Source organism: Hylobates moloch, unplaced genomic scaffold (genome assembly GCF_009828535.3).
Source record: "Hylobates moloch isolate HMO894 unplaced genomic scaffold, HMol_V3 SCAFFOLD_18, whole genome shotgun sequence".
In the NCBI taxonomy this organism is placed as follows: Eukaryota; Metazoa; Chordata; class Mammalia; order Primates; family Hylobatidae; genus Hylobates; species Hylobates moloch.
The window spans coordinates 50,381,791-50,407,605 of NW_026652293.1; the positions used below are offsets into that span (position 1 = coordinate 50,381,791).

The 25,815-nt window shown below is 36.3% G+C and overlaps 1 protein-coding gene across 10 annotated transcripts in view; it reads right to left on the reverse strand.

Moving 5' to 3' along the window:
• The window catches only part of ESRRG (estrogen related receptor gamma), a 595,534-nt gene that overhangs the window by 188,881 nt on the left and 380,838 nt on the right, over positions 1–25,815 (reverse strand). Inside the window, exon 1 of one of the 10 annotated variants that reach the window (XM_058430557.1) lies at positions 23,259–23,329. The exons of the other annotated variants lie outside the window; for them this stretch is intronic. Coding sequence (XP_058286540.1) covers positions 23,259–23,329 — 71 coding nt within the window. Of the gene's footprint in view, positions 1–23,258; positions 23,330–25,815 lie in introns of those variants that run through there. 10 annotated transcript variants of the gene reach the window in all.

Genomic DNA, 25,815 nt, shown 5'->3' on the forward strand with positions numbered 1-25,815 from the left:
TGAACCATGATTCTGCTTAAAACTCTGGCTAATCATCTACATCGGCTTTGAAGGGAGAGCTCTCCTCCATTGCCAAGTCCAAATCAATTCTTATGACATTACTTTATAACTAACATGATATTTAACTGATGATGGCTATTAGCTATTATACAGATTGCATTCAAAAACTGTAACAGTGGGGGGGAAATACCATTTAGTTTAAACAAACTTCTGCCATGTAATCAATATTATTGAGGCAAATTAAGTGTTTTAACAAGTGTGTATATTTGCCCTAATGCAGCTTAATTAACTACATCCTCACAACTGCTCAACTACATTACGCCAATGGATCCGAAGAGAGAATCTCGAAAACCTCCTAGACAGAAACAAAGATGCGCAGCAGATGGAAAAACAAGCATTTTGTCTCCGATCCCTGAAAATATTTCTTACTTTACACAAGCTACTCTTCTGCGAACCAAAAGCCTAGAGACAGAAGGGCTTTCGAATAGTGTGCTATAGTCAACCATTTGGGTAGTAGATGTCCCAGTCTTGACCAGGTCACTATGCCCAGGGTAGAGTCTAACAGCCCTAGGCAATGGGTGGAGACCACCACTAAAACGAAAGGTTTCTATGAAATTAAAAAAAAAAGTACCCAAGATGAATTATTAAAATGAAGCTTACAATATATGCTGAATGTAACATTTACTCGGTGTTAGAGATTTACTATGCCACGAGCAGACCTCCTCTGCAGTAAGCTTTCTAGGGGAAAGCAATAGTCTCCTACTTCTACAAATCTCTCCTCTTTCAAACTTCTAGAAATATGGATCAATAAAGTTTGCCTGTGTTCAGGCAATTCTGTTTTCAAGCAGTCAAGGAGCACAACAAAGAGAACTCGACACAGAAGGGGACTGACAGCTAAATGAAGACCTTCCCACAGCACCGTGCCACAGAAGAAATAAACAGACATTCAACTCATAGAAAGTCTACGCACTGATCTCTACAAATTACAATTGAATATAGATGCTTTACTCACAGACACTCCAGTGATGGAGTTCACAAATCAAATCAAGGTCAATGAAAGCTCAGGGTTCCTTAACTTCCCTTTCCTATTCTCTGCTATACTGAAACAGGAAATGCAAATGCCATCACAAGTTGATATAAGGATATGGAGATCACAGTATTGATGTCATTCTTTACTCATTAAGATAAAGTTTTGCAAAAGCAATTACAATGACCAATAAACCAGCTGCTTCTATAGACATAGATCAGTTCACCAGGAGCGGAACTCTAAAAGGTACTCTGCAACTGAGTGAATCACAGTGTTGAGAAAATCTAAATGCTAGGAAATCGTTGTTGAAATAAAGGTTGCTTCAAGCACATATGAAAATTTCTGTGTTAGACAGAGATTTGCAGTACAATCAGAGATGATAAACCCCATCTGTTGGGTAGCAGTTAAACTATATTTATATTTTTACCTTAATAGCTTAGTCTGCAGTAGTTAACATCTGGATGTAAATGCAGCTGGTCTTGAGTGATCTATAGCAGAGGTGACATTATATTGTTGGTATCAGGTGTTGTCCAGCTGAAGTAGGAGAGCCGTGGGGAGGCAGGGAGGAGGGGAACTCAGCTAATTATTAATCCTAAAAATTCCTCCTCTATCCTCTTTTTAAATAAACATTTCCTCGAGCTAGTTACTTGAAGAGAAAGTAAAGCTAAAACACACAAGCCACTATTTACAGGCAAGGGAAAATAACATATATCTGCACATATATTTAATTCAAGCCATGGAAATGACTAAGGATTTATTTTGTAGCATGACAGAGTATTGTTAAAAAAAAAAAAAAAAAAAAAAAAAAGGATTATTCAGCAGCAAGACAGCATCCAGTGAAGTCAGTAGAAGCCACTGAAAAGCCAAGAGTTCAAATCAGGACCTGCTTGTCGTTTGTTACATTCAAAAGTCCAAATGCAAACATGCAGAGAAAAATTTCTAAATATAATTTGCCATTCTAAAAAATCAACTGAAAAAAAAAAAAGACTATACCAGAGCTTCTGCCGCTTGCTATTCTTCTCCTTTCCCAGGGAGCCCTGACATCTTGTAGTATTCGACAGAGTAGGAGACGGGTTCTAGCTCTGGATCCAGGCACTGTGTAACCTGAGGCAAGTCATTGTACTACCCTGACTCAGTTTTCTCATTTATAAAACGAGAGCATTTGCCTACATGTTTTGTAAAGAACTTCAGCCCTTTTTAAAAACCACATATTCTACTCAGATAAAAAAACACACTGGCTTGTAAGTCTGATTAGATCTTGAGAGCAAGGACTATTGCACCGAGGAGCACTCTTCAAACTCCCAAACTTCCATTTCTTTTGCTGCCACTGCACTGAGTCACCATTCAGGGACATGGCAGGGCCCGTGTATGTGTGTATGTGTGTGTGTGTGTGTGTGTGTGTGTGTGTGTGTGTGGTGTATATGTCTGTGTGTGTGTTGCAGGAGAATAATTAAACAACTTACTACATAACAATGAAACTGCAGCAACCACATTCAACTGAAGACTCACTCCCAGTGGGCTACAAAAAGACAGACAGAGACGTGATCATTTTAGGGGAGCTGGGGAATGGGACTCTTGGTTTTTTCCTAGAAATGGTTCTGCTTTTGCTCATTACGTTTTTGGTGGGAGGCGTTGGCGGAAGGGCAATTCCCTGCAATCAGTGTTTAAGTGAATGTTTGTCCCAGTGTGTGACACCACGCTGTCAGCAAGCAGCGGGGAGCTGTTGAGTTGTTACTACATTTGATTTGACTGCCAGTAGGAAGCTTCATTTCTACCAACTGTTAGTTGCTCGCTCAAAGAATCTTCTCTTCATTTTTGGAGTGATTTTTTCCCTCTCTTCTATTTCCCGTTCCTTGATATGTCGGAAGCCCAAATGCCACGTGGATTTGTAAGAGGAAACCTTAGTACTTGGCTCCTAAGCTTGTCAGATCTGAGAATCTGGATGCTAGGGATCCATGCAATTTGTTCAGTGCTCCTGGTCTCTCATTTAGCGTCTCCTACATCTGAAGATTGCATTTTAATTCAGAATCCCTAGACCACTCCAAGGTCAACACAGGCATGAAGTGGTTCTGCCACATTGTGGCCATATCTTTTTACATGGTGGGGTTTATTTTAGCCAACAGAACAGATATTTCTGCAGCCCTTATTAGGTGAAAATAAGTGTTGTCACTCACCTTTCTGTGAAACTTTGTTGAAATCAGTGCTAGTTTTGGTGACTGCTTCTGGCACTTTAAAAAATTTTTCTGATTTGGTAACTTTACTACATCACATGAAAGTCTTTCTCCTTAAAAAATAATAACTTTGGTAATTAGGAGTCTCAAATAGTGCCTCTGACAACAACTTCTGACAATGAAAAGGATCTTTGGGAAAAAATCGAAAGAATATCCATGAGTGAAAAGGGTGAGAAAAAAAAGAAAAAACAATCCCTGAGAGATATTATGAAAATTCAGGCTGAATGAAAAAGTAATTAACACTAAAGAACTAAAACTGTAATTAAGAAAAAATTTCATTAAGAGGAAGCAGGCGAGCCTGCTTTTCTAAATATGACAAGGTGCTGTGTAAAAATAAAATAGAAGCAGGTTTCGGTGAGTGGAGCGGGAAAGCCATGTCTTTAACCAGATCAAATTCTCGAAATTGGCTGTCAAGACAGGATTGTTGTGATTTATACCCGTCTATCAAGTGCACGAACGAGAGACAGAGAGAACAGAGGCAAGCTGCTGTCGCTTCCATTCGCAAAGAACCTTTAATTTCCACAGCACCATCTGTTACCAAATCTAATTCACATTCCCCCTTAATCTGGTTTAGTTCCATAATACTAATTCTTCCCCAACCTTTATGAACACAAACCATACAAAAACAAAACAAAAATAAAACAACAAAAAAACAAGGCTTTGGTTCTCAGTGAGTGAGAAATTGAATATTACAGAGTTAAGACGTTAAGGCTCTGGTGACTTATGTGAAGCAGGCTCTCTTCCATTAAAATGTATTCCTGGTAAGGGGATTTGTTTTCAGCCAATGCAGAGATATGAAATTGTTCATATTTGGGGTAAAAAAAAAGATGATATAAAAGTAGGCCGGGGACATGAATGCAGAGGTTGTCATAAAATACAATTGTTGTCAAGTTTAGTCACTTTCAGAACTGGCTATAAAATCACTTTGTCATTGCTTTCATATAGAGAAAGGCTGAAATTGTATTTTTGGTAAGGAAACTCGAGAGAGTGGTGTATATATTCAGAAAAAGTGGAGAAGGGTTGGGGAAAAAAACCTAGGAGAAATAGAAATGGAAAACAATTATATATATCTTAAAATACAGAGATGCATATGGGTAAACACACACTAACTTCCCTAAATCTAAGATTCTATTAGCACATCCTTTTGATTCACCATTGCTTCTACTCTTAGCCAATATAATAACTGGCATTCGCAATAATGAGTCTGCAGAGCTATAAAATTAGAAAGTGCTTTCTGCATCAGAGAAAGATTAAACTATGCTCAGTAAAGATTTAGTGTTAAATGTATTTTATTGCTTTCCAAGTCTGTGGAAATTTGTTATCTCTAAAAGCAATAGTACATAAAGATCCACAGGCATCCATTACAAAATGCAAAAACAGGTATCATGTGAATACTGGGGTGAGTTTTGATTACACATTTAGTCAACTGGCTCACTACCTAAGTTTCCTATGACCATTACAGGAATTACCGTTTTGTTCTCTAACCCAGTATTATAGAACACCAGCCAGGTTACATAATATCATTCCCTTACTTTCAGAAATAATTGGAGAGACTGTGATATAAAATTTATATTTATCACAGGCCTGATTATCATCCATAAATGCATCTTTATAGAGCAGACTTTAACATGTAAAGTCCGTGGCTGAACTGGTAGTATCTTAATACATTTTTTTAAAATCCAAAATGTTGGGAATTTTTGGATTTTTAAAAATTTGGATTTCAACTATTAGATGTAATAAAAGCCTGATTTTTTTGTTTGTTTGTTTTGTTTTGTTTTGTTTTTGGAGATGGAGTCTCACTCTGTTGCCCATGCTGGAATGCAGTGGCGTGAACTCAGCTCACTGCAAGCCCCGCCTCCCGGGGTTCATGCTATTCTCCTGCCTCAGCCTCCCAAGTAGCTGGGACTACAGGCACCCACCACCACGCCCAGCTAATTTTTTGTATTTTTAGTAGAGACGGGGTTTCACCGCGTTAGCCAGGATGGTCTCTATCTCCTGACCTCGTGATCCGCCCACCTCGGCCTCCCAAAGTGCTGGGATTACAGGCGTGAGCCACCGTGCCCAGCCTAAAAGCCTGATTTTTAAGAGATGTGGGAGATTACGAAAGAAGATAAACTGTTTTATAACACTGAAACAAACAAAAAACTTGAGACCTGAATAAATATGCCTACACACACAAACATATTATCTATACACTCCCTATAAAAACATCAATGGATGTTACAAACAAATATAACTGATTAAAGATTACACAGATGAAAAAATATAAGGCAACACTCTTAAGATTTTCATTATTCAATAAGGAATATGCTAATTCTGATATCCCTAAATTATAATATGTATTCCATAATTTTTAGAGTTTCTATTTCAGTTCCAAATTAAAGAAAATTTTCAGTTTTTCACACACATAAGAGAGGCTAAAATTCATAAGACTGACAACAATAAATGCTGAGGAAGATGTGCAGCAACTGAAAATCACATATGTTGCTGGGAGGGTATAAAATGACACAACCTCATTGGAAAAAAAATGTTTGGAAGTTTCTAATAAAGTTAAAGGGACACCATATCACAGCATTTCCACTCCTAGATATTTACTACAAGTGAAAACATATCCCCACAAAAAGAACTGCTTAGGAATGTGTATCACAGCTTTATTTATAATATAATATTATCCCTAAGCTGAAAACAAATCAACTGTCCATCACTGATGAACAAATAAACAAATTATGAAAAGTATACGTGTGTGTGTGTGTGTGTGTGTGTGTGTGTGTGTGTTTGCATGTGTGTGTGCTCAAAGGAATCCTAGTCAAAGATAAAAAGAAATGAACTGTGATAAATGCAACGACATGGCTAGATGTGAAAAACATCCCCGCCAAGTAAAACAAGCTAGATGCAAAAGAACATATACTGTAAAATTCTGTGATGTTCCAGAACAAGGAAAACTAATCATCATAATAGAAATCACAGTGGTTTTCTGGAACAAGGAGTGGGGATTGCCTAGAGAGGAACATAGGGAAGCTCGTGGTTTTATGAATTATATGGGTCATATTTGTTAAACCCCATCTAACTGCACAGAAAATATGTCTTGTTATAAATTGTATCTAAAAGGTAATCTAAAAAAATTTTAAACAATGGGTTAAACATAATAACTATGCATTACCAGAAGTTTTCCTTGATTCCTATGCCCTGTACCAGATCGTAAATAACCAGATCTAGAATATTCTTTTATCAGTGCCTACTTCTACCTCTCATTTACACACAGTGGATTAGGGAAGTGAGAGGACTTATTAAACGACTCCCAGAATTACAGGGAAAACCCAGTTCAAAGTCCCGATTTCCATCTCTTAGGCCAGCTCTTTTCTTAACTAAGGCCTGCAGTGACTTGAATGATAAAATGCTTTTCATATTCTGTTTTTAAAAACTTATAAAATCTTTGCAACTATAAACATAACATAAATGCATTTATGTGTATATTTTGGAAGAAAAGAAGGCTAACCTGCCTTCATTCGCCATTTTCTTCCCTCAAAATATGTCCAATAATAAAATGGCTTTAGGAAATCTGCAATGTGTGAGTAGTCACAATGTGTCAGTGTAAGTCAGTCAAGGTAGGCTTAAACATTTTCTTGGTTTCCTTTGGTTTGGCTTTGGCAATAAGGAAGTAGATGCTATAGAATATAGAATAAAGAAAAATGTAGGATTTAGGAAGTAGAAATAAGAAAAAGAGGATAGTCATTTGATTTTTTTACAATATGGTTAAGCTATAAGTATATACATACAAAGTAGAACGTATTAGGGAGAAAAATACCACATATAAAACCTGACTAGGTAAAATGATACATTTCAAAAGAAATGTATAATTTCTAAGAGGCTACCAGGTAAGAAAACTTGCATAGCAACTGGAATAAATTTAAAAATTATTTCATCACCAAGTTGCCAAATGCTTCTGATGTGGTAACACCTAGATGACTTTCCTTGGCAGGAAAGGAAATAAATCATAGAGAACATTTCTTGCCTTCTTTAACTTTCACACACACAAAGGTTACAGCATTTAGTATTAAGGAGAAACAACATAATTATACAGCTAATTCATGTTTTCCTGAAAAGGGGTTTCTGTAGAATAATAAAACTGTGTATATCCCTGAAGACAAATCTGGCCAAGTTCACCATCCATCCCTTTCAATGGCTCCACACATGCTACAGGATACCAGGTCTCTTAATCTGGGTGCTCAGACCTGGCCTTCCCTGAGCTGACCCAGCCTTTCTCTTCAACCTCAGCCTTGTATCTTAAACTATCATGCATCATGTAACAACATGTCAGTCAACAACAGGTCACAAATACGACACTGGTCCTGTAAAATTATAATGCAGCTGAAAAATTCCTATCACCTAGTGACGTCATAGTGCAATGTATTACTCACATGTTTTTGGTGATGCTGGTGTAAACAAACACATTGCACTGCCAGTCATATAAAAGTATAGCACATACAATTATGTACAGTATGTTGTACTGATAATGATAATAGATGACTACTGGTTTATGTATTTACTATACTTTTTAATCATTATTTTAGAGTGTACTCCTTCTACTTATTAAAAAAAATTTTTTTTTAAGTTACTTGTAAAACAGCCTCAGGCAGGTCCTTCAGGAGGTATTTCAGGAGAAGGCATTGTTGTCATAGGAGATGAAAGCTTCATGCATGCTACCGCCCTGAAGACCTTCCAGTGGGACTCGATGTGGAGGTGGAAAACAGTGATATGGATACTCCTGACCCTGTATAAGCCTAGGCTAGTGTGTGTGTGTGTGTGTGTGTGTGTGTGTGTGTGTGTGTGTGTCTAGATTTTAACAAAAGACTTTAACAAGTAAAAAAAATCTAAAAAATAGAAAAAATCTTATAGAGTAAGAATGTAAAGAAAAAAAGTACAACTGTACAACATGTTTGTGTTCAAAGCTAAGTGTTATGATAAGAGTCAAAAAGTTGTTTAACATTTTAGCAGTTTATATAAAATTAAAAAGTTACAGTAAGCTAGGGCTAATTTACTAGTGAACAAAGAACATTTTTAAATAAATGTACTGTCACCTAAGTGTAGAGTGTTTATAAAGTCTACAGTAGGATACAGTAATGTCCTAGGCCTTCACATTCACTCACCATTTACTCACTGACTCACCCAAGGCAATTTCCAGCCCTGTAAGCTCCAGTCATGCTCAGTGTCCTCTACAAGTGTACCATTTTTTATCCTTTTTACTATATTTTTACTTTACCTTATGTTTAGATACACAAATACTTACTATTATGTAACAATTGCCTATATTATTCAGCACAGAAACATGCTGTACACATCTGTAGCCTCTAGGTTATATGACATAGCCTAGGTGTGTAGTGGGCTATATGATCTAGGTTGGTGTAAATACACTCTAGGATGTTCACATAAGGAAACTGCCTAACAAGAAATTTCCCAGAATATATCCTTGTTGATAAGTAACACATGGCTGTATACATGCAATGCTTAACGCTTTGTAAGTCCCCATGCTAATCAGCTTTTCACACTGCTTTTCCTTCTCTCTGGAATTCAACTTCCTTGCCCTTGGCAACATTTTCTGCACAACTTCTATTCATCATTAAAAGTACAATTCGGTTATTATTTCCTCAGCAAGTCTTTCCTGATACTCCTTCCTTTAGGCTCATAATACTATGAGACTATTTCTATAATTACAGTTAACATCTTTTTTGTGTGTGTAATTAAAAATTTTTTTGTGTGTGTAATTAAAAATTTTTTGTGTGTGTGTAATTAAAAAAAAACATAGAGATAGAGTCTTGTGATGTTGGCCAGGTTGGTCTTGAACACTTGGCCTCAAGCAATCCTCTTGTCTTGGCCTCCCAAAGTGCAAGGATTAGAGGCATGAGTGACCACATCCAGCTTTAACATCCTTTTTAATGTGCAGTTGTCCATCAGTATCCATGGGGGATTCATTCCAGGACCCCCCTCAGATACCAAAGTCTACAGATGCTCAAGTCCCATATATAAAGTGATGTAGTATTTGCATATAACCTGTGCACATTTTCCCATATAATTTAAATCATCTCTGGATTATTCGTAATACCTAATACAATGTAAATGCTATGTAAATATTTGTTATACTGTATTGTTTAGGGAATAATGACAATTAAAAAGTCTGTACATGTTCAGTACAGATACAATCATACTTTTTTCTAATATTTTTTATCTGCAGTTGGTCGAATCCACAGATGCAGAGCCCACAGACATGGAGAAATGACTGTACAAACTTATGTTTCCATCCTTCCACTATGATTTAATTGTTTTATACTTCTATTTAACCCTGTTCCTGGGTTGTTGAGTAAATGAACAAACCATGAATTCACACACACAAAAAGTTGTGGACTTTAAATGTTGGATCACACATTTCCTAAATAAAAGTGTTGTTCATACAATCTCAAGAAGCTGTGAAATAAAACATTAAGCATAGAAAAACCATTTTATGGAAGACAAAACAAAACAAAACCCAAAAACCTGCTGTGTGAAGTAGTAAAATGATTATAAGATTTTTAATTGGAAGGCCTGCTTTTGAGTTCACCAGCACTGTCATTTGCTAAAGGTAAACTCTGACATGGTATCTACAAGCCTTGGTTGCTAAAGCTGTTAAACGGAAGGTGTATCTCATTGTGAATTTTAAGAAGATTAAATAAAAATTATTTGCATTAAATCAGAAGGATATCATTGAGCAAGGAAGAAAAATACCATTTTAGGGTAAAGGAGGATGACCCCAAAAGTGAGAAAGTAGGGAGCAGTCTCAGAGAACGTAGGAGGGGGTGGTTCTGAAGAATACTGTAGAGGATATGGAATCAGAAATGGGTTCAGAAGCCCATTGGGGCCAGATTGCAGAAGGTTTGAAATATCACACTACCTAGATTAGATGTCACTTTGTAAATGGGAAGCTACTGAAGGTAACTAAGGAGAAAAGAGAAATCAGCCAATTTGTGTTTCTTTTCTTTTTCTTATCTTTTCTTTTTTCTTTTTATTTTTTTTTTTGACACAGTCTCAATCTGTCACCCAGGCTGGAGTGCAGTGGCGTGATCAGAGCTTACTGAAGCCTCTTGACCTTCTGGGCTCAAGTGATCCCCCTGCCTCAGCCCCGAGTACCAGGGATTACAGGTACATGCCCCACACCTGGATAATTTTTTTTTTTTTTTTAATAGAGACGGGATTTCCCCATATTGCCCAGGCTGGTCCTGAACTCCTGGACTCAAGCAATCCACCCACCTCGGTCTCTCCCAAAGTGTTGGCATTACAGGCATGAGCCACTGCACCTGGCCCATTTTTTGTTTCTGTTAAACACTGTTTTGGCTCCAGCATTTTCCATGTATTCACTCATTCATTCCTATCATGTTTTAAGCCTATAACCTGGTAAACAAAACAGACCACATCTTTGAACTCAGTGTTTACAGCCCGACTATGAAGCTATTATATTATCTTCATTTATCATGAAGATAAATCATGAGGAAAAGGCCTGAACTAAGATGGTGGAAAAGAGAATGAAAAGAAAGGAGATGAATATTATGGGAATCATCAGAGGAGGTTTTTGCACTCCTAGTATTCTACAAATAATATAAAATAATTAGTCAAGCTACAATTTCTTTGACAAAGTACAATTTTTAATATATTCTATAATATAAAAACAAATTAATGCTTTGTCATGGAACTGATCATTTTCTTGAACTGTGGTAGTGGTTACAAAAATCTCATATGTGATAAAATTATATAGAACTAAACACACACACACACAAATGAATATGAGTAAAACTGGTGCTATCTGAAAAGTCCATGAACTGCAATTACCTGGTTGTAATATTATACAATAGTTATGCAAATAGTCACAACTGAAGGAAACTGGGTAAACAGGATTTTATGATTTCATACAACTCTGTATGATTTCATACAACTTCATGTGGGTCTATAATTATCTCAAAATTAAAAGTTTTTTAATTAACATTTTCCTTGAGGGCTAGACTATAGATCATATTTGACTTTGTATCCCCAGTACTTCATGTTATGCTGAGTTCATGTCAGCTACTTAATAAATGTGTCACTTAAGAGATGTTTGTTGAATAAGCAAATGAATGAATTAGAAAGCATCACATCAAATAAACACATCATTTCGGTTTACTAATGTTACGAACCTGATCTTATGAGTTTCTATGTCTGAAATATATGTTTATGGCATTAGTTTAAATAATAGAATCATGAGTATCTGATTCTAGATACCATGAAGTCAAGATCATGAAGATTTCAACAGTGTGAAAAGGTGGTTAGCATGGGACTTACAAAGCGTTAAGCATTGCATGTATACAGCCATGTGTTATTTATCAACAAGGATATGTTCTGGGAAAGTTATCGTTAGGCAATTTCCTTATGGGAACATCCTAAAGTTTATTTACACCAACCTACATCGTTGAAGATGCTGGCATAGATGCTTGGATGGTTCTCTCTTCTGCCACCACATCTCACAGTGTATGGTGAGTTCTCAAAATAATGTTCTTAAGAAATACTGATATAATTTTATATGTCCCAAAAAGATATATGGAAAGTTTGTTCTTTTTCTTTTCTCTGCTATGGCGGGGAAAAAAATTACAACCCTACTGGTTCTCAGGACAACCTTGTAAGATGAGTGTTATCTCCATTTCACGGATGAGGAAAGAAAGCTGTAGCAGAACCAGAACCAAACTTAAATTTTCTGTTGAAATCCTTCACTCTGCACTACAAAATGCTGTACCCCAAAGATTTAATATCAGTATTTTATAATAGCCAACTTAATATATCAACTGTAAACATACCTATATTTAACACTTTAATCTTCTAAACATTTTTTATTCTTTAATTTTCTTAAACAACTGTATACTCAATAAGTGCCATGATGTACCTGTCTTGACTATGTGATTCCAAAATAACAAAACTGTGACCAAATTAAAATAAAAACAAAAAAGGTAACTTAGTCCTTCTTAAATGCCCAAGAACAAAGAATAATAGTGTTGAAAAGTCAAAATTACAGAGCAACTTAAAAAATACTAAGATTATTTATATCATAGGATAATAAAACATACTAAGATTATTTATATCATAGTTACTCTCTAATTGGTACAGAATTAGAGTCTTCTAATAAGGAGAAGCTGACTTATTTCACACCATGGAAAACTGGAGCTAGATATTAGGTAGAACTTCCTGGCCAAATAGTTGCTATCACTAATTAACTGTATTAAAATGTATAATTAATATAAATTAATTAACTCACTGTGCCTCAGTCATCTGTTAAATAAAATGGGGTACTAATACCTATCCTATCTAATGTACAAGAATGTTGAGACTCACAAGATAAAATAGGTATCAAATCTTTTGAAAAGCTTAAAGCATTATGCAAAATTAAAGTACTACTGCAAATTTTACAAATTTGTAGAAAAAAATATCTTTTTTTTTTTTTTTTTTTTGAGACAGAGTCTCACTCTGTTGCCTGGGCCAGAGTGCAGTGGCATGATCCTGGCTCACTGCAACATCCACCTCCCGGGTTCAAGCCATTCTCATGCCTCAGCCTCCCAACTAGCTGGGACTACAGGCCTGCACCACCACGCCTGGCTAATTTTTGTATTTTTAGTAGAGACAGGGTTTCTCCATGTTGGCCAGGCTGATCTCGAACTCCTGACCTCAAGTGATCCACCCACCTTGGCCTCCCAAATTGCTGGGATTACAGGCGTGAGCCACTGCACCCGGCCCAAAATATCATTTTTAACTTTTGGAATAATCAAGTATTAAAATCTGCATCTGATTTTGTAATACAAATCCAAACTTACCTGGAATACTCACAAAAAGTTATTCAATTTTTGAGATTTGTTGTGATTTGTGTTTGTTTAAGTACTTTAGTAATGTAGTCTGAGTTTTACCAATCTTTCATCAATTTACACAATGTTATACCAAATGATTTCCTTAATTCTCAGTACCTGAGATTAAGAGGTTATGCTAGGTGTTTATAGCACAGTTTTAATTCAGTCAATACACAGATCTTTTATGAGTATCTTCGAAGCACAAGGCATGGTGCTAGCTGTGATAATGAGGTCTTTTTCCAAAGGAAAATGTGGTGAATTTCAGGGAAGGTCAAAATAGCCATGCTAAGAATTAAGGTTGTGTGGAAGTTATGCAAGAAACTAATGAGGTTAGAGCCCTCCATCAGATTCCATGTGGATAACAATTAATTTAACACAGGTCAGGGGAAAATGTGGAGACAACTTCTAAAACTGCTTAGCTACATTCAACCATCTCAGCCACTAAACACAAGGAAAATAAGACAAGATGGTGTGAAACCTATCTGTCACTACTTCTGGAAATAAAAATGACTCCTGTGAATAAAGGCATAGTCTCAACCAAGAGCCATGGAAATTTCTCTGTGGAGTTACTTTAACAATCCACAGTATTAACACTTCTCAGCCTCAGTAGCTGCTAGCCTCACCGTAGAGACTTAAGCCCCTGTCCCCTCCGTTTGCCCCTAAGATGTTGACAGTTCATCTGTTCAGTTTCCAGAAGGGAACTAGACAGGGCAGGGATATTTATTGTTCTTATCCAAAGCTCAGTAGGAATTATTGAGGGAAAACAGGGAAAGGAAAAATTAGTGCAATCCGTCTCATGAAACACTTGGCCAATGTTACATATTAGCTAACTAGTTAGATGTATAAGATTGCAAGTTTTGGCCAGGCGCAGTGGCTCACGCCTGTAATCCCAGCACTTTGGGAGGCCGAGGCGGGTGGATCACGAAGTCAGGAGATCGAGACCAGACTGGCTAACATGGTGAAACCTCGTCTCTACTAAAAATACAAAAAAAAAAAAAAAAAATTAGTCGGGCGTGGTGGGGGGTGCCTGTAGTCCCAGCTACTCGGGAAGCTGAGGCAAGAGAATGGCATGAACCTGGGAGGAGGAGCTTGCAGTGAGCCGAGATCGCACCACTGCACTCCAGCCTGGGCGACTGAGCAAGACTCAGTCTCAAAAAAAAAAAAAAAAAAAAAATTGCAAGTTTCTTCCTGGAGCACATATGTCCCCATGCAAACTCTGCTCATAACCAAGCCTCTTTTTTTATGGGAAAATCACAAAACAAACAGTAAGTGATGGTCAGTATAGAGGCATTAACTTTACAGATTAAATAATCAACACGATGGTCGATATTAAAAAATAAACTTAGGGGGTATCAGAGAAAGAAATGGAAATGAAGTAAGGAGTTTGGTTTCATCAATTCAGAAACCTCTGTCGAAGAGATGCCTCTCTCCAGTGTCTAAGGAACCTAAGCGTCTGTGCCTCAGGGAACTGAGCTTTAGGAAAAACAATCTCTTGAAAAATGGCAACTTCCATCCTAGCCTATGCCCACATGTACATATTTTTCCCCACTCTCCAAATTTTGGCTGACAGATTAGCCAGTTCAGGTAATAATGCTGACTGATGTTGTGAACTTTATTCATTCATCTGTCTTTCTATCCCTGGAACCTCATGAGGCTGAGGGCTGCATGCCGAGGCCATCGCCAGCACATACATAAGGTCATCTGCTTATTTACCTGCATTGCTGTATCAAATATGCTGTCACATTTAAACTACAGAGCTACTAAAATATCTGCCACAAGAAAACAAATAATGATAGCCAAATGATGGTGTGTGATTGGTTGACTGTACTGAGTAGACGGGGTTGTTACCTAGTAGTTTTATTAAATATGAAAGCAAAAGATTTATATTATGGGTGATAAGGGCAAGAATGCTGTAAAAGTGAGAAAATATGGCAACAGTGTGCTGTACATCACCAATAGGATAATTATTTATCTAAAAAGTTGGCATTCTTAGACTTCCAACATGCAGTGTATGAAATTCATATATTCAAAGGAGACATCATAATAACCTGCCGGCTGGTAGTGATGGATATGTTTTTAATCCAAATGACCACAATTTTCAGTCTACCTGTCACGGAGGGCCAGAAAAAAATGGAATTTTCCTTTCATAACTCTTGATGTTGAAAGAGGAAAAACCTGGAAGAATGATAAGTGGCTCATTCCATTGGACAAATGGACATGGAGCTGAGAGAATGGATGTGAATAAAAGTCATTGTTCCTTAACTAATGCCATTTTCACTTGTTACACTGAAAAAAAAAAAAAAAAAAAAATGGAGCCAGGGATGATTTCTGCCCCCTTCATGTCTAAAATGCAGGAGTGCAAACTGCAACAAAAGCTGGAAAACCTTCAACACCATGTGAGTTAATTTACAAATTACCTCTTGCTGAAAAAGTCAGGGAGAGGCTGGCATAATATTTGTCTATTAACTAAAACTTATTGTACCAACACAGCAAGAAGAGTGACACTGTAGAGCTTTATTGACTAGAAAGCCTCGCCTATGGATTTCCTCCTTTGAGGTTTAAAGGAATTCCTATTTCTCATTTACAGTCTATCAGAAAAGGTATATGACCTGCATTTTTTAATTTATATAAATCCAGTCAGTCAATCAGCCTGGGCTGAAATTTAATGGATGTATCAGTCATCGTTGGTCCGGGGAGAGAGAACGAAGCACCAACATCTACTACCTCATCTCCGCTGCTTCTATTATACTTCCCCCAGCCCCGCACCTTTTTTTTTAACCTCAGTAGCTTAGATACCTCACTTAACTATTAAGTGGGAAGTCTTGCAAAGTTGTTGCTTTTAAAGAGAGAACTCTGAGTAAAAATGAGCTGATGGAAATATAGGAAGACTCTGGCTATTTTCACTTTTAAAAAACTTCATTTTCCCACCTGTGTCATGGCAATATTATCACACATTTAGCAAATATACAGTAGCAAGATGTTTCTGTGACAAATTAATTACTTTCTAAGCATTTTATCAGATAAATAAAAAATCACCACAGGATGATAAAATCAGCTCATTCAGTTGATTTAACCTGTCCTTCAAGAAACTCACCTGAAATAAATTAAGGACCACCTCTCAGACACACACATACACAAACACACACACTTACGTGCTCATTTGCTCACTCTAAAACATGTATGCTGGACTCTCATACTACTGATAACAAGGCTCGTAAAGGCCTCCTAACATCAGAGCCAGACAGTACTGTTTACTGGATTAGTATGAAAGATGGTATTCCTATGCATTTCAAAAGATAAGAGAAACTGAAGATGAGAACCTCTTCAAGTATCTTTAATCTCAGTGTAATCTGCTAGAGTCTACGCTTTCTCCTTTAGTACCCTTAGTAGGTGACTTATAGTTTTATTTTGACATTTCCTTTAATATCAGAAAATATTATATTTTTATAGTCCTATTCTTACCCTAACACTCTAGGCAGAGAAGAAACCAGTGAGTGGCTAGGTTTCTGTCTTTACTTTGCTTTCCCCCTTTGCTAATTTCAGAAAGTGAATCCAGCAATTATAAGTAGTGTGAGGCTGATAAGGAATCACACATGCAAGAGAAATAGGTTCAATTCAAGCTTCCCTGACTAATCCTTATTATGACTCATTTCGACTTCAGAATTTGTCGGTTGAGGTAAGAAGCTAATTTGGCTTTGAGAAGCAAAATCTCAGTTTTGTACTTCCCTTCTAGCGCTATTAACAACCCCATTATTAAGAGCAAGTTTGTGGAGTTTGGGGGGGTATGAAATATTTATTGAGTGCCTGCTTTTGCCAAGCATTTTTTGCATGCTATTTTATGAAATCGCTAGACTTAACATCTTTTAAGCAGTAGCATAAATTTCTCTGGCTTTCAAACTCATAGTCTGCACCATACTATCTTGCTTCCCAAAATAAAGTGCATTATTTTTAAAACCTGCACCCAATATCATCCTTACTCTATGACCCTGAGATTAACAGTCTGACATTCTGTGAGATCCTGTCAGGAAATGGTAGCAGAAAGGACCTGATAGATTTCTCTTAACTGCTTCATTCCTCTATGCACAGATGCTGCTCCTTCTGTTTGCATTCATCAGCAAACCTGTCTCCTCTCTTGCCATGGGTTCTCTCCTGCAAATACAACTAGGTTTTAAACTATATGTTTTAAGAAAACAAAGGAATCTAGCATTACGCCTGGACCAGCTGTGACATCCCAAAACAAAAGATCACCAGGCCATGCTGACTGTCTTCAGTGCTTAAGTAAATACCACCCTATTTATTAGCCTTGCTTTGGGGAAACCCCAAATGGTCACCTTACCTCCTGACTTATGAATCCATAAAAATGCCCATGATTTATTATTGTATCCCCCTTCTTCTCTATGAATGGGATAATGAAGTTCTTTATGGAAGGCTATTAAGAAGCAACATGGATGCTACTATTTGCTACTTATCCCATATAATTAATAACACCATAACTGCTATTAGAGAGCAGTATTTAAAGTAGCCAGACTATCATAAATATGGCTGATTTGACTAAACTGTCAATGGCAAATTTCAAGAAGAACCACTAAAAGGAGATTTACTTTTGAAATATATATTACAAAAAGGCTTTTATTCACATTTATTTTATTTGTGTTTTGGTTCTAATGAAATCACTAGACTTACCAATTTGCTAGGTAATTATAAAGTCAGAACTCTTAAAAGCAAGTAGTTATCACTAATTAATTTTCTTCTGGGTATCTCCTTGACAAATTATAATATCTCCCTTTTAAAATTTCTTACATATAGTTAGGCCATAGCTTGCTTTAAAAGGCGACATTTGTTCCTTTAAATAACACCTTTGATGAAAACGCAGATCAAATAAAAATAAAATTAACATCCAGATTATAGATTCTCTAGTCTTAAGAGAGAGGGTGAAGAAAGAAATCTGTAAGAGGCCAAAAAGAGACATTCACAGCCAGTAGGTTGTGCTGATTCATACTCATTTACTAAGTTTCAGTTCCCATTTTATGAAAATAAACCCACTCTAGACTTCCCCCAATGAAACAAATATATTTTTTATGTGATCTTAGGATAAAGTAAGTTATTAGATATTCCAGGCAAGCCGGTTGTGGTGGCTCATGCCTGTAATCCCAGCACTTTGGGAGGCCAAGATGGGTGGATCACTTGAGGTCAGGAGTTCGAGACCAGCCTGGCCAACATGGCAAAACCCCGTATTTACTAAAAATACAAAAATAAAATAAAAATAAAAAATTAGCCAGGCATCGTGGCGCATACCTGTAATCTCAGCTACTCAAGAAGCTGAGGCAGCAGAATCACTTGAACCGGGGGGAAGTGGGGTTGCAGTGAGCCAAGATCACGCCACTGCACTCCAGCCTGGGAAACAGAGCAAGACTCTGCCTCAAAAAAAAAAGATATTCCAGGCAAAGTTGACACAAGCACATCAGTTGGTGAAATCATGTACATGTGAATTATTCTAGTATTCTAGTCCTGTCCATATTAGATCAGAGAAGATCTAATAATCTAGAAGAATTATTAGAATAATATTATAGAAGAATATAATATATAATATATATTAAACATATATTATATATAATATAATAATAGAAGAATTATAATAATCTAGAATAATTATTATAAGAAGTTCTAAGATCAGAATAAAAAAGGAGAGAAAAGAGTGCCCAGGAAGATTCTGGCCAGTATATCTTAAATTTTAAACAAATAATAATAAATTAGCACCGTGAGTTGTGATGAATACAAACCATCAAGGCAGTAAGAAAAAAGCTTAAGTATTCTTGTATAGATGCAGTTAAAAGATTTTTTAAACATTTAATTACTTTGTTTATCTAAGGAGCCTCAAGGTGTCTATAGATGTTCCCTGAAGTTGTCAAATAAATACTGAGCCAACTACTGTTCTTGCAGTTAACTAACCACTAACATGTGCAGAGGTGTCCGAGCTTTTGGCTTTCCTGGGTCGTCACATGGGGAAAAGAATTGTCTTGGGCCACATATGAAATACACCAATACTATGATAACTGATGAGCTTTAAAAAAAATCACACAAAAAAATCTCATAATGTTTTAAGAAAGTTTACTCATTTGTGTTGGGCCGCACTCAAAGCCGTCCTAGGCCATATGTTGGAAAAGCTTGATAAAGGTTACCTAATTAAGTTTTGTGTCTGTCAACTTTGTCCTTCTTTGCCTGTCTAGAGTAGCAAACAGTGTTCCAGTGACTCTGTGAGAAGTAGCCTGCTTTTCAGGAAAAGGTAATTTAAGAATAAGTGAAGGTCTTTGTTACTAATTCTGTATAAATGTAATTTTTTTTTTGCTTTTTTTTTAACTGCAAGGAAAAAATAGACAATGGATTTTTTAATGGCATGTTTTCAAAGCTGGATAGATGTGTGTGTGTGTGTGTGTGTGTGTGTGTGTGTTTCTGTGTGTTTGTGTGTGTGCAGGAGTGGGATTATTGTTGAATGTGGGGGTGGGAAGAGACAGAGCTGGGATGTCAAAGGAGGAAGTGTAGAGCCAAAAAAGAATGAGTGAGTGGGGGATAAACTTCAGTCTTGCCTAACTCACCTGAATTTTACTGACGGCCCTTAAATTTTACAGAGTTGCTTGACGTAAGGAAAATATCTCATTTTATTTGGTGCTGGAAAATGGTTTTAAATGCAGGTAAAAAGGAATCAATCACCTCAAAGACTTTTTGGGAAAAGACTGGGTATAAATAAATTTTCTTGAAGTAAAAAGTATTGAAAAAATATAAAAAGAATTACTGGTTACCGTTTGAGTTAGCAATGTGATTCATTTTCATGTATGTTCCGTTCCCCATATAGACCTTGCTTATTTAAATGAAGGCTAGCACTTCACTGGCTCAAAAAAAGCAGATCTTTTAAATTTACTTTGGAACGGAATTGAGGCAAGTGGGATACTGTTAACTAACCCTAAACATCTAGTAAATTCGGCCAGGTGCGGTGGCTCACGCTTGTAATCCCAACATTTTGGAAGGCCGAGGAGGGTGGATCACCTGAGGTCAGGAGTTCAAGACCAGCCTGGCCAACATGGTGAAACCCCATCTCTACTAAAAATACAAAAAAAATTAGCTAGGCATGGTGGCAGGCACCTGTAATCCCAGCTAGTTGGGAGACTGAGGCAGGAGAATCATTTGAACCCGGGGGGCAGAGGTTGCAGTGAGCCAAGATCATGCCATTGCACTCCAGCCTGGGAGACAAGAGCAAAACTCTGTCTCTTTCCAAAATAAGAGAAGAAGAAGGAGAAGAAAAAAAGATCAAGTAAATTCTAAAGTGCAAAACATCACATACCTTTCTGTACATATGGAGCCAGAGGAAATATTAAAAAACAAATTATCTTTTCATGACTTTATCATAGGTACTCAGTTAACAAATAAGATATAATAAGATATAATCACTAGATATAATACATATTATCCACATGTATATGTCTGTGTTAATCTATAATGTAAAAATGGGAGGAGTAGATTTTTTTAAATCATAATTTAAATAAAACCCCCTACCCACAGCCCAAACTGATACTATGTTCTGAATGATTCTGAGGAAGAAAAATAGCAAAATTTGTTTCAGGTCTGGAAGCTACCAATTCCATTCACAGTTCTAAACTTTGATTTACAATTTATAATCATTTTTATACAAATTAGCTCTTCCTAGACCACAATGACACTACAGCTTTGTAAACTTATCTTGTTGGATACAAAATGATACCAGTAAGTCTTTGAAAAATAGTATGTTTAAACCTTCCTAATTGCAACAGTGTCTATTTCAGTATAAATGACTTGTTTGACTCTAGTTTACAATTGCTTTAAGTATTTCTTTTTTGGGCTAATCAAGTAGGTACCTGTCCATGTGGTTTATCTAGGCACAAAACACACAGTTACATAGAGATTTACATGTTTTAAGATTTTCATTTAATAGTTAGTATATATTAATGTATATGCAAAATCCAAAACAACGCTTTGTACACGGTAGCTAACTAAAATATTCTGAATGGCCACATAGACGAATATAATTGACATAGAAATTATTTTCTATTTTTTTTATATCTAGTAAGGAAAAAAAGGACACAATCTGTGTAAATTATTCGCTAAAAAGTCAAATGTGTTATCCCCATTTTAAAAAATATGTTTCCAAAAGGACACACAGTTGTTTTATTTTGCTAAATCAATACCCAAAAATGTTACTTTTCATCAGTTACACTTACGTTGAACGTCCCAAAGATTCCCTACCTGGAATTGCCCATATTTGAAGTGCAAAACAGGCTGAGCACTATCTAAATCTAGATAAAACTCATTGGTTTGTAATCTGCACAGTGATCTATACATCTAAATCTATATGCAAATCGAGTGCTTTCATGCATTAAAGCATTCCAAAGCACCCAGGACCAAGGGAGCAGCAGGTTCTTTCAGATCCTTCCCCTGTTACTCTTCTTCTTTCCTTCTATTTATTTATACTAGCTACCTAAATAATTCACACTGCCTGCTTTTCAGCCCGAATGTTCCTCAGAAGAGGCCTACAATGAGCTATTGCAGTCACCAGATGGACTCATGAATGCAGCAGGTGGGGCAGATGGCAAGGCGCCCTGTCTGATGCTGCCTGCCTGGGCATGGACTGCCTTTTCCTTCCAGGTACATTATCATCATCCTAACACTGAGCGGTGTGTAGTTTGGGGGTGGGGTGGAAGTGGGGCACTGGCAAATCCTTTACATGCAATACTAGAGAAATCATAAATTACCAGCTGCCCTCTTCCTCCTCGTCCCCCACCCCCAGCAACCCCTGATGTTTCATGTTGTTGCTTTGTTAGTGAGTTTGTCTTTTTTTAAGACTACGGTGAAGGTTTCCGAAGCATTCTGGCACTATACATGACGAAGAATGCATCCATTTTAAACAGTCCACCTCAGCTTTAAAAAGTGAAGAGAATTCAAAGGGAGTGATACGGGAAAACTCAGAAAGACTATGGCAGGGGTGGGGGAGTGGATAAAGCATGTTCACAAATATTTTGCAAAAAAACCCACAAACGAAGCAAAAACATAGGTGAGATGACTCAGCTCATGTCTGCAGTGCTTACATAAAGGTCCTTTGCATATATGGAGTGGAAAAGATAAAAACCATATGTTTACAGCCTTTTGATGTTGCAGAAAATGCTGGCTGTGCCCACGATGCAATAGTTCTTTGTCTCATATTGCTGGTGTCATTTCTAAAAGTGTGGCATTTCCCTTCCAAAGTTTGTAATCCTGTAATACTATAACACACACAAAAAAACTGCATTGCATATCACTTGCAATTGGAAACTTACAACATCATGATGCCAAGCTATCCTGAGATAAGCGCTCAGTAACATGTAGTATAAATTTTAATTGAGCATAAACACTTGACAAAAACTCTCTCGAGATATTTCTGGCATATTCCGATTGGCAATGGTGCCATGATACCATGATTTTAATCCTTCTATAAACTTAACTGATGCCAATATAAATCTTATTACCCAAACTTCACTAATCATCTAATTACAAACATCTAAAAATGTGAAAGACAATAATTTTAATGACCTGGAGCAAACCAATCTGTATCTTCAAAAATAAATAAATAAATAAAACTCCTAAATAAAATACATCCACTGAAGAGATGCTGCAAACAGAGAACTGCTTTGAATTCAATCTTTTGAGTCCTCAGGCAAATTGAAATCCCAGGCTTTTGGGAACTATCAGGCAGTGTTGTAGGAATGCTGGATGAAGACAATAGCTGTGAGATTATCTCAAGATTAAGGGCAAGGTTTTCTTACAAAAACTACTTTTCAATAGTCATTTACTTTGATTGGAATGAGTTTACTAATTCAAACCTTTCCCTCAAAGTCAAACAACATAAACCTTCCAGAGTTCAAACAAATCCTTCTTACCTTCTCTGCTACCTGGGAAATATACTGTCTTACATGATCTTTTAAAGAATTTTTTTTCTTTTCATTAATCAGTCTAAGAAAATCAAACCATATACAAGTAATGTTGAGCATTTTAAGATTTAATGGCAACTTTGGTGATCAAGTCTTCTCAAAGAAAAATAATCGGGCCCACCTTTTAGCTGAAGGAACACAGGCCAGATTAGACTTGACTTCTCCCAGACCCCAATCACATTCTCGCCACATTCAGGATCTAAATGCACAATTCCTAATTACATTCATGATGTGAACTTTACATCAGTTCTAAAAAGCCAAAACCAGAAAGTTAGGGTGAAAGTTGCAATTTGCTGAAGTTTTATGTAAAACTACTGCTACTTAAGTCCCGAATTTATTTTATGAAGACTGACTCCTTTTTACATTGGAGACTTAGGTATGAAAAATCCCATTTTTAAATGTTTTTCATGCATTCACATATTTTTATCATTCATTTCAAGATCTTAGTGCTTAAGACAGTGTCTCCACGTAGCCAAATACTTTTGAATGATCAAGAAAATGCAGTTTAATGCACTAAATTGACAGCTTTAATGATTTTAAAAACTGCAAAAGAACACATGTAATATTTTTTTGATGCAACGTGAGACTATAAGCAATTAATCTGACACCAGAGAGTTGGTTATATGGAATACACTTCAAAATCAATTTTAAACTGTATTTTCTGATTTTATTAACTATCATTAAGCTGTGTACCCACAACCTAATTACTGTATATAATGGAGGATACTTTAAAATATTAAACAGAAGAGAATAAACATTTCTTAAGAAAAAATACACTGGAAGGCAAGTGGTGTTAAATTAATTTTTTAAGATAGCAACTGTGGAATAGAAACATAATTTTTAGAATTTATGTAGTTCATAATGATTTGGATATTCTTGGTATATTCAACATGTGTTAAGACAGTCATAATTAAACTGGTAGGCAATATTACTTCTAAAATAAAATTAGTAGTAAAGTCTCAGAAAAAAAAAGCCATTTAAAAAAATAAAAGAATATGTGTAAATAAAAAATGAAGAAATGAGTATGTAATTACAATTTAAGCCTGGAATATAAAAGATAATAAAAGTAATATATATTACCAAGATGCTACTGAAAGAGAATTATGAACAAAATTTTAATTTTTTACATTTCAATAGTATTCTTTTAGTAAAGTTTACATTATATTCTCAAATAGATCCACCTTATATAAATGTCTACATTTGAACACATTTTTGGAGTGTTAGAAATCAGTGTAATGACACTGGTCATTATAGAAATGCAAATCAAAACCACAATGAGATACCATCTCACGCCAGCTAGAATGGTGAACATTAAAAAGTCAGGAAACAGCGATGCTGGAGAGGATATGGAGAAATAGGAACGCTTTTACACTGTTGGTGGGAGTGTAAATTAGTTCAACCACTGTGGAAGACAATGTGGTGATTCCTCAAGGATCTAGAACTAGAAATACCATTTGATCCAGCAATCCCATTACTGGGTATATACCCAAAGGATTATAAATCATTCTGCCATAAAGACACATGCACATGTATGTTTACTGCAGCCCTGTTCACAATAGCAAAGACTTGGAACCAACCCAAATGCCCTTCAATGATAGACTGGATAAAGAAAATGTGGCACATATACACCACGGAATACTATGAAGCCATAAAAAAAGGATGAGTTCACGTCCTTTGCAGGAACGTGGATGAAGCTGGAAACCATCATTCTCAGCAAACCAACACAGGAACAGAAAACGAAACACTGCATGTTCTCACTCACAAGTCGGAGTTGAACAATAAGAACACATGGACACAAGGAGGGGAACAACACACACTGGGGCCTGCAGGAGAGTGGGGGGCTAAGGGAGGGATAGCATTAGGAGAAACACCTAATGTAGATGACGGGTTGATAGGTGCAGCAAACCACCATGGCTCGTGTATACCTATGTAACAAAACTGCATGTTCTGCACATGTATCCCAGAACTGAAAGTATAATTAAAAAAAAAGAAATCAGTGTAATGACAATACATATACATGCAAAAAGCTTACATTTGCATGTGTTCAAAGAAGAGTTATGTGTATGTGCATGTGTGTACAGATATATATGTGTGTGTGTGTGTGTGTGTATATATATATTCAATTTCTCTAATTAATTAAATTGTTATTTTCTTATTTCAGACCTCTTCCTGGATATGAATATTCCTTTAAGTCTGGAAGTTTCAAAATATATGTTATTCTGGACCTAATAAAGAAAACATATATCCAACCTTTAATCTAATATATACTAGAATTAGTTTAATTTAAAAAGAGAAACATAATTTTAAATGCCCCCTTCTCTTTGCCAAACAAAATATTCACAGTGACTCAAATGCCATGATTCAATGCAATGATCCATTTTCTGAATTCATACAGATCCCTTTATTAACTATGATTTTTTTGCCAGCTTTTTTTTCCTATGTAAGTAGTGCTGATTTAAAAAAAAAAAAATTGGAGGGAGTATGTATACTCTCTAATGAAATTACTGATTGTACTTATTTGTGGTTTGCCGACCTCGGTGAAAATATAAATTAAGTCACATAATTAAACACACAAAAAAATCTTAGAATAAACCAAACAATATTTTTTTTTTAGAGCTGGAAAATACAACACAGCAAATTTGTAAATAAGGACAGTATCTTTGCAATATTAACCTGTA